Source organism: Dryas octopetala, chromosome 4 (assembly GCF_963921425.1).
Source record: "Dryas octopetala chromosome 4, drDryOcto1.1, whole genome shotgun sequence".
In the NCBI taxonomy this organism is placed as follows: domain Eukaryota; kingdom Viridiplantae; phylum Streptophyta; class Magnoliopsida; order Rosales; family Rosaceae; genus Dryas; species Dryas octopetala.
In genome coordinates this window covers 20,519,876-20,529,861 of record NC_141369.1, presented here as the reverse complement: position 1 = coordinate 20,529,861, position 9,986 = coordinate 20,519,876, and the positions used below count along the sequence as shown (strand labels likewise).

The 9,986-nt window shown below is 37.5% G+C and overlaps 2 protein-coding genes across 2 annotated transcripts; both read right to left on the bottom strand.

The window, feature by feature from the left end:
* Nucleotides 1–1,909: 1,909 nt before the first annotated feature.
* LOC147287949 (F-box/kelch-repeat protein At3g06240-like) lies at nucleotides 1,910–2,977 on the bottom strand. Its single transcript, XM_086240965.1, has one exon. The coding sequence runs from the start codon at nucleotides 2,870–2,872 to the stop codon at nucleotides 1,910–1,912; it is 963 nt and encodes a 320-aa protein (XP_086097091.1). The 5' UTR covers nucleotides 2,873–2,977.
* A 2,773-nt stretch (nucleotides 2,978–5,750) lies between these two features.
* On the bottom strand, nucleotides 5,751–6,866 carry LOC147287948 (F-box/kelch-repeat protein At3g06240-like). The gene has a single exon (XM_086242424.1). The coding sequence runs from the start codon at nucleotides 6,796–6,798 to the stop codon at nucleotides 5,791–5,793; it is 1,008 nt and encodes a 335-aa protein (XP_086098550.1). The 5' UTR covers nucleotides 6,799–6,866; the 3' UTR covers nucleotides 5,751–5,790.
* Between the last annotated feature and the right edge of the window lie 3,120 nt (nucleotides 6,867–9,986).

Genomic DNA, 9,986 nt, shown 5'->3' with positions numbered 1-9,986 from the left:
TATATATAAGCAAGGGTATTGTTGTCTTTTCAGCACATGTAAAAAAATTAATATTTGAATTAAAAAATAAATAAAAACAGTATTAGCTATTTATATATGTTTGGGCCAAAGTCTCGTCGCGGATGTCGAAGATGGCCTGGAGGAGGGCGACGTAGAGGTGGATGTTGAGGGGGTAGCCGTCGGCCCAGTGGCAGACGTCGGTGGGGGTGCCGTTGGAGCTGCGCCAGGAGAGGGAGACGACGGCGTTGCAGAGGGTGCGCATGGTGTCGGAGTTCTTGCCGGTGTCGATGGGCTTGTTGTCGGCGGCGCGGATGATCTCGCGGAGGCGCATGGCGAAGGTGTTGCTGCGGTCGAGCGTGATGGAGGGGTGCTGGAGGAGGCCGGCCTCCAATATCTTCAGCTGCCGCTTCTGCCAGTGGTGGTACTCGTTCGAGCTCTCGTTGAATTCGGACGGTTTCAGCTGACGGAGGAGCTCCAGCGGGAGGATTATCGTCTCTGCTCGCCTGATGGCCATCACCATAACTGCAAGTCAACCTTTGCCTTGCACGATCTTACTCGGTTGGAAGAGTGGGTTCTTCTCCAACCGATCTTCTCCAAAACAGAGGTGCAAAAAACCTAGAACAGAGGTTGAAAAAAATCCCGCAGAGTTGGTCGCGAGGCGACGCCTTCAACGCCTTCAGCGCCTTGTCGTCGAGAGGCGTACAACGCCTTGCCGTCGCCTTTCAGTCGTATTTCACAGTCCGGCTGACGTCGTGCGCAATCGGCCGCCGCCTCGCCATGACTCGCGCCTTGAGGCGCGCCTGAAGCTCGCCTTTGAAAACACTGATTCAGACCATCCAGCATTATATTCACTACTACCTCCAACTCCACATCTTGAACCACTGCTGTGAACTTGCAACCTGGACTGTTGCGTCTCCTTCATCTGAATTTTTTTAATAATAGCCTGAATTATTAAAAATATATGTATATAGCAAGAAAAAAAGACAAATAATAATAGCAAACAAAAAGGAGGGAAGTCTTGTAACCATGACAATCACACTTTATACACTGGATGGTTAATCTAACTTGAAATACACAACAGACACAAAAGGAATCTTAAACTGAAATTTCAATAACGGAAGAATGGACAGTAAAGATTCTAATGCCACAAAAGCAAAAAGCTGTAAGGCACAAAATAAATATAGGATACTTTAAAACCAAAAGTCTTTCACAGTTAGTAATTAAGTTAAAACACATTTAGCTTCATGCACAAGAAAAGTAGCATGAAACCCATTAGAGAAGGGTTTTTCTGGAGCTCCATCCTTTTGACGATTTAACTTTGGATCAAAAACTGCAAATTGTACACAAGACAGAAAATTAAAATTGAGCATATTTTCATAGTGGTACATCTTTCCTATATTTCAAGCATTATTTCTGAAGGAATCGCCTCCTATGGAGTTGCTTTCTTGATTTGTAAGAGCCCAAAATTCGACAAAATTAAAGTAAGGATATATTCTACCAATGCATTCCATAAATTCAATGTCGGCTACAAGTTGTTAGAAGATACCGAATACTTCTGTGGTGAGTCACAAAAGTCTCTAAAATATTAGGATTGTATTATGTTCTATTATAATATGACCTCTCACATCTTAAGAGTCCGAAGGGGAGTGAGTGCTCCCCAAAAAGAGCACGAACGCAGTAAGAAGTAGTCTTTCTTCCTCGTTTCTTACTTATAGCAGCTACAACTACCTTGAATGCAATGACAATTAACAGGTTAACCCCGAGTAAAATACCAACAATTAGTTTAATGATCCACGTACGCATGCATGTGACATATTAATGTAACATTATACGTAAATAATTGCGCTTGTCATGGATGCCTGTGCCATAAAGACAGAAAGAGCAAAGGAAAGGACTCATAAGAATAGTTTCAGATGTCTGCTCCCCTGCCAGTTTTTGGTGAAACTAAGGTCTCTACGTACGTGACTGGACAAGGAAGCATAGGAGCACCAGCCTCGGCCTCAAAAACAATCCTATATGTCTTTTCCTCTGGATTATATAAGGCAAAGGTTCTTCGAGCAAAAAGCATCAAAACTTCACCATTCTCTGACATAGATATAGGCAAAATATGTGACACAAATGGTAAACCCTCCGAAGGAATTTCCATGAATTTAGCCCAAGAATTCTTAACCCCATAATCCTTCATAACCCATATTGTAAATGCCATACCGCTGGGACATTCATCATGACAGAAGTTGTAAACACCTACAAAGAGACAATTCCCAGTACTCCCAATTCCCAAAAGGACATGATCTCTGATGATGACATTGGATAATGAAACAAGAACCTTAAATTTCTCATCCGCTAAATCAAAAGAGACAATTCTTGAAGTTTCAGTAATTGGGTAATAGTCGTCGTCCCGTTTAAACTCTGACCAATGTAGGGCTCCGTTAAAATAGCACCCCTGCTCGCTTAAGTCAAAATAATCGAGGCCTTGAAAAGTCTTCCATGAGCCCAGTTTCAGTGAAAACACAGCAATAAAAGTTTCAGTAGGTCCGGAGCCTCCCAGTACGATCTTGTAATCATCAGTGGTGGAGTCATAACCGAAGCCATAAAACATTGGAGCGAAAAGAAACAAAGTAATTTTTGGTAGCTGGTGGAACTCTTTAGTATGAGGGTTCCATAAGAAAAAGTTGCCGTAGCCTCCTAAACATATCAAGCCGTTGCAGGAACCCACAATATTCATGGACTGAAAGTCGTACACAAATAGCTCTTTGCACCATTCTGGTAAATCATCATGCTCTCTGGATTCAATCTGACCCTTCAACAACGCCTTGTAGTCTAAGGATTTCAGAGGAAAGGGAGAAATAAAGATTCTGTCGTTGTCCGCCATGTTGATCTCTCTTACGGTCGTGGAGGAGATTGCAGATCGATCGAATGCCAGAAACCCTAATTCCCAAATCGTCTCTCTATGCGTCTCTCTCTGTCTACGTATGAGTAAATTGAGTAATGAATGACTCACTAATGAGTCTGTTTGCTCTACTTTTTTGTAACCTTTACGGATGACCCCTATTAAAAAGCTAAAGAATCTGTGCCGTGTAGAGTTTCTCATTCATCCCATAAATCATAAAGGGTAATATACACATACAATTTAATCCTAATTACATAAGGGGACAATTACTTACACACCCAACACTCTATATTTTACAAGTATTCATAGACCAACTAAGAATCCTACACTAATATATGGATTCAAGGTTCGATTCCCTTTAGGCCCGTTCGGTTTAAGTTTTAGAGGTCCAAGATTGAGAAATGGTTTAAGTTTTAGAGGTCTAAGATTGATTTCTCTCATGTTTGATAAGTACATAAAAGGAAAATTAATTACTGGCTCAAGAAAGTCTAATGTTTTTATTGGAGAAAAATAAAATCCTTGTTGGAGCAACGAAATTGAATTCTCTCTCTTACGAAAGCATTTATTGCTTTTTTTTAAACAAAATTAACCCTTTTATTATTTCAAAAAATATATATAAGGTGAAGAAAGAATAAAGAGTTGCAACACAATTGTGGCAATGATTGACAAAGCTTGCACCACCATGTACACTAATGCATTCATCACAACCAAAAGGGCAAGAATGAAGGCGGTGGACTTTCGTTAAGATTAATTCCATACGTATCCGTTTATTTGTTTACTATACCCTTTATAATTTGTGCCTCAATCTTTAAAAATTTCTATTTTGTTGAGTCTTTATTGAATTATTGAAGTCTCGTTGCAAGTGATAGATTTCAATGTGATCATCATCTTTTGTCTTAAAAAATTCTATATGAATCGCTTAATTTTAATTTGGTGAAATTGTTAAAATATGGTGTGTGTATATATATATATATGAAATTAAATTCTCTATTTTTTTACCATATACAGATGGAGCAAGGCTAGACAGCGTACCCTTGAGCCTCTTGTTACAAAAGAACCTTGTAATTCAGAGACCTGAGTTATCAAGGAAGGAATATGGATCAACTAGCTTGAGAATTCAGAGCCTTGAACAAACAAGCTAGAGCTCAAGAAATTCGCAAACATCATCAACAACCTGAGTCCTAGACGAATTTTCTATCGGTATATGACAACACCTGATGTCAAGGTAAAAGGGAGTTAATTACACTTATACCTTCTGAGGTTTATCGTCTTTTCACATACACCACATGGGGTTTCAAAAATTACATATACACCCCTGAGGTTTCAAAACTATTGCATATAACCCCCTATAAGAGAAAAAAATAAAGAGTTAATTACACTTACACCCCCTGAGGTTTATCGTTTTTCACATACACCCCCTAGAGTTTCAATAATTACACATACACCCCTTGAGGTTTTAAAATTGTTGCATATAACCCCCTATAGTGAGACGAAAATGATGAGAAATTATGCAAAAAAGCATGCTAAGGGATTAAATAGCCTAATAAGATTATTCAAGGTGTAAGGTCCAACCTGAATACAAATATTTTTTTTTTATTTATTTATTTATTTTTCTTGTAGGGGGTTATATGCAACAGTTTTAAAACCTCAGGGGGTGTATGTGTAATTATTGAAACCCCAGGGGGTGTATGTGAAAAAGTGATAAACCTCAGGGGGTGTAAGTGTAATTAACTCAAAAATAAATAAACAAAAAAGAAAATATTTGTATTGAGGTTAGACCTTACACCTTAAGTAATTTTATTAGGCCATTTAACCCCTTAGCATGCATTTTTGTATAATTTCTCATCATTTTTCGTTTCATTATAGGGGGTTATATGCAACAGTTTTGAAACCTCAGGGGGTGTATGTGTAATTTTTGAAACCCCAGGGGTATATGTGAAAAGGCGATAAACCTCAAGGGGTGTAAGTGTAATTAACTCAGGTAAAGGGAAAGGGAATATATATATATATATATAGTAAAGGCTTATTTGCGTCAATGCCTCCTGAAAATAACTTCGATTTTTAATTTGCCCCCTGAAACTTCATTCCTCCCACTTTGCCCCCGAAATTTTACAAAATACCATATTCTGTTAAGTATGTCTATGAGTCCGTCAAAAAAGCCTACGTGGCGCTTATGTGGAATGAGTAATAAACTGTCACGTCAGCTTATTTGACGGAGTTTGTAACGGACTTAACGGAATATGATATTTTGTAAAGTTCGGAGGGTAAAGTGAAAGGAATGAAGTTTCAAGGGGCAAATTGAAAATCGAAGTTACTTTCAAGAGGCATTGGCATGAATAAGCCTGTAGTAAATGACATGCAACCCTTCAAGGATGTCAAGGATTATCAAGATGGTGCCTGCCTAGACAAATTTTATTTTGACTGTTGATGAATTTTCTTTGACTATGGATGAATTCGTATTGTCCTTCAAGAATCATGTTCGGTACTATCCTAATTTACCAAGACTAATTTACCCTCATGCACAAGACAATTAAGTAGAATTAAACCCATTAAAGAAAAGATCAAAAGCAAATTGTACACAAGCCAGAAAATAAAAGATGAGCACATATATATATATATATATATATTCTTTTAAGTGCCTCTTTCCTTTAATTCAAACATTATTTCCAAAGGAATCGCTTTCTATGATGTTGCTTTCTTGAATTGTTAAGTACCCAAAATTTGACAAAATTTTAACAAGGATAGATTCTGCCAATGCATTCCATAAATTCAATGTCAGCTACAAGTTGTTAGAAAATGTTAGGATTGTATTCGATTCCATCATCCACACATGTGCTTGTCATGGCTGCCTGTGCTCTAAGTTAGAAATTAAGAGCAGGGAAAAGGTTGGTTTCAGATGTCTAGCTGCTCCTGTGTGCAGGTCCCGTGCCAGTTTTTGGTGAAACTAAGGTCTCTACATACATGACTGGATCAGGAAGCATAAGAGCGCCAGCCTCATCCTCGAAAACAACCTTACATGTCTTTTCCTCTGGATTATATAAGACCAAGGCCTCTCGAGCAAAATTCATCAGAACCTCACCATTCTTTGAAATAGATATAGGCAAAATATACGGCACATATGGTAAACCCTTTGAAGGAATTTCAATGAATTTAGACCAAGATCCCTCGACCCCATAACCCTCCATAACCCATATTGTAAATGCCATACCGCTGGAACATTCGTTATGACTGAAGTTGTAAACACCTACAAAGAGACAATTCCCAGTAGTAGTCCCAATTCCCAATTGGATATAATCTCTGATGATGACATTGGATAATGACACTAGCTTCTTAAATTTCTCATCCGCTAAATCGAAAGAGACAATTCTTGAAGTTTCAGTAATTGGGTAAAAGTCGTCGTCCCTTTGAAATTCTGACCAGTGTAGGGCTCCGTTTAGATAGCACCCCTGCCCGCTTAAGTCAAAATAATCGAGGCCTTCGAAATACTTCCATGAACCCAGTTTGAGTGAAAACACAGCAATACGGGTTTGAGCAGGAGGGATCGAGCTCGAGTCCCCCAATAGGATCTTGTAATCTTCATTGGTTGAATCATAACCGAAGCCGTAGATCGTTGGACCGAGAAGATAAGAAGAAACTTTTGGTAGCTGGTGGAACTCTTTAGTATGAGGATTCCATAAGAAAAAGTAGCCGTAGCCTCCCAAACATATCAAGCCGTTGCAGGAACCCACAATTTTTATTGAATCGAAGTCGTGAGCAAATAGCTCTCTGCACCATTCTGGTAACTCATCATGCTCTCTGGTTTCAACCCGACCCTTCAACAACGCTTTGTAGTCTATCGATTTGAGAGGATAGGGAGAAAAAATGATTCTCTCGTTGCAGCCGCTTTCGATGAGGCCCTTGCCCGCCATGTTAATTTCTAACTCTTACGGGATCGTGGAGGAGATTGCAGATCGATCGAATGCCAGAAACCCTAATTCCCAAACCGTCTCTCTATGCGTCTCTCTCTCTCTCTCTCTCTCTCTCTCTCTCTCTCTCTCTCTCTCTCTCTCTCTCTCTATGTATACGCTCTCTATTCATGTTACTTGCCTAGTAATAAAAGGATTTCGATTTTCCTACGGAAAAAAAAAAGGATTACGATTTTGACATAAATAAAAAATTACGATGACCGTACTTAATTTTTACGGATTCATTTTTCTCACTATATTAGAAGGGTGACATGTGTCAGCACTATAGTGTTAATGCTTACGACTACTTTTTTATAGTGAACAAAAATAGACTCTAATGGTGCGTTTGGATGAAGTATTTTGAAATTATTAAGGAATTCACAAATGACGGAATTTAAAACGATGTGATTTAAAATTCTAAAATATGTAAATTCTCTTGTTTGGATAACATGTAAACATAATGGAGTTTAAACACGGAATTTATGGTAGTTTTAATTTTTGATACATTAATTCAAAAGAGTGATGATGATGGTGGCAACAATAAAAATGATGTTTATGGTGAGTTGACCAAATTGATAGGGGTAATGGCCCACAAGCGGTAGGAGAAATGGTGGTGGCTAAAATTGGGGTGTTGGCGGTGGCGGTGGCGGTGGCGGTGGTGGTGTTGGAAATGGCGGTGATGGTGGTGGCGGCGGTGACGGTGATGGTGGTGGTGGTGACGGTGATGGCGGTGGTGGCGATCTTGGTGTTGGTGTTGGTGGTGGTGGCGGCGGCAGCGGCAGCGGGGGTGGTGGCGGGGGTGGTGGTGTTAGTGGTGGTGACGTTGGCAGCAGTGTCAACATGGTCGACACGATTTATTTTTCTTTTGTAAAAATTGGAATTTTGAAAATGACACCAATTTAAGTGGAATTTAAAGTTGGAATTTACAGTCTTCAAATCCCAAGTTTTTTTCCACCTAGAATTTACAAAATTCTGTATTTATTAACCCAAATAAGGAAATTAGAGCATGTAATTTCTTAAATGCTGAGTTTTGTTTAAATTCCGAGTTTTTTTCCTCCATCCAAACACACCATAACTTTTACTTTACGAATGTCAATCTAGAGATGACAACATGTCAAGTTTGGGTCGAGTTTACCAATATCATACTAGTCTTATTGGGTAATTGGGTCTCCATAAGGTATTCAGAGCCCCATTATTTAAAAAATATATATCTTTTTTATTAATACATATCAAATCAACATAAATATATAATATAATACAGATAAAATATATTAAAATTTATCATATTACATTACAACCACATTAAATCATAAAAATAATACTATTAAATTTTAAAGACAACGAAAATTAAAATATAATTATATAATATAAATTTTTTTATTAAACGAGTATACGAGTTTTTATTAAACAAGTATACGGAGCGGGTGGGGACGAAAATCATATTATCATACCCATTTAATCGGGGCGAGTCCCTGTAAAGATTTTCGGGGGCGGAGAATTTTGCCATCCCTAGGTTAGGCTATTAAAAAACTAAAGAATCTGTGTCGTGTAGATGTGTTTTTTTTTTTTTAATCAACTAGCAACTTATATAAGAGCATTTTGAAAAATTAATCCAAATTTGAGCCAATTAAAGATTTTTAATCATTTTTTAAAATATAGCCCAAATTTTGGCCCTTAAGTATATAGTGCTCAAACTCCTCTCGAAAAGTATTCCAACACCCCTCGAATATTACTCGAGAAGGGTTCGAGCACTTGTTGAGAAAAGTTTGAGCATTACTTCAAAGTTAAATTTATAAAAAAATTTAAACAAAATTAAAAGTCTTAAATGAAAACCTAAAAGGGTTATTTTTCACAATTCCTCTATTTTCTAAGCATTGGTCTTAACCTACTAATACCATTCCACACTAAAGAAATAGGTCAAGGATAAAGATTTACATCACAATTGTGGCATGATTGACAAAGCTTGCACCACCACACTAATGCATTCATCTCACCCGACAAGGTAAGAATGAAGGCAGTGGACCATTGTTAAGAGTAGTTACATCACAATTGTGGCATGATTGACATATCCCTCTATTTGCTTATATACCTCTATAGATTTTTTCTTCGAAAATTTCAAATTTGTCCGAGTCCTTATCAAAGCATGATTCCAAGTGATAGATTTCATTGTGATCACCATCTTTTGTCTTTAAAACTTTTATATGAATCGCTTAATTCGTTTTTGCTTGTTAAAATAGGGTATGCGAATTTTCTCCATTTTCATACCATATACAGATGGAGCAAGGCCAAACAACAAACCATCTCTCTTTGTCTATCACTGAGTCACTTTTCTCTACCAAGAAAAGGACGACGATGACCGCGCGAATCAAACGGTCATGCCATTAAAAAGTAGAAGAAAGTATTTTGAAAACGCGAACATGGTTGTTTTTGAAAGAAATGTTGCACTCAAACTTGATATAATAAATTTATGTGTTATAACACAAGTAGGCATGCATGGTGTATTTTCAATAATGTCACCCATAGTATAACACATAATGAATTATATTAAGTAGTATTATAGTTATACATAATAATTTATTATATTTAATTTTTAGTGAACTGTGAAAGTAAGGTCTCTACATACTTGACTGGACCAGGAAGTATAGTCATGTCACCCTCGGCCTTGAAAAACCCTACGTGTCTTTTCCTGTCGATTAAGATTATATAAGACCAAGGACTCGAGAGCAAAATTCATTAGTTTCTAGTTTTCTACAAGAAGTAGTTTGTGGTACCTGGTGGACCTCTTTAGTATGAGGGTTCCATAAGAAAATTTTGGCATAAGAAAAATACCCCTATAGTCCTATACACATACCAAGCCGTCGCACGAACCCACAAGTTTCACTGATTGAAAGTCTGAAAGTCGTGCGCAAATAAACCTCACAAGAAAGAGGCATTGGAATTTTTAACAAATAATATGATTTCTTGCTAAAATTTTAATTAATAAGTACAAATACATAAGTTAAATTTCACTCTATAAACAAAATGAGAAAATATTTATCAAATTAAGTACATTCCAAGCAAAACTATGGTAGGTCCAAGCTCCCTATATATATTTAGAGTAGACTACAGCAGCTGATTGCTTGTAATGAAAAAAGAAAAAAAAAAAGATTGTG

Excerpts from the sequence above, each read along its gene's own strand:
- LOC147287949 (XM_086240965.1), bottom strand. The coding sequence starts at position 2,872 with ATGGCGGACAACGACAGAATCTTTATTTCTCCCTTTCCTCTGAAATCC.
- LOC147287948 (XM_086242424.1), bottom strand. The coding sequence starts at position 6,798 with ATGGCGGGCAAGGGCCTCATCGAAAGCGGCTGCAACGAGAGAATCATT.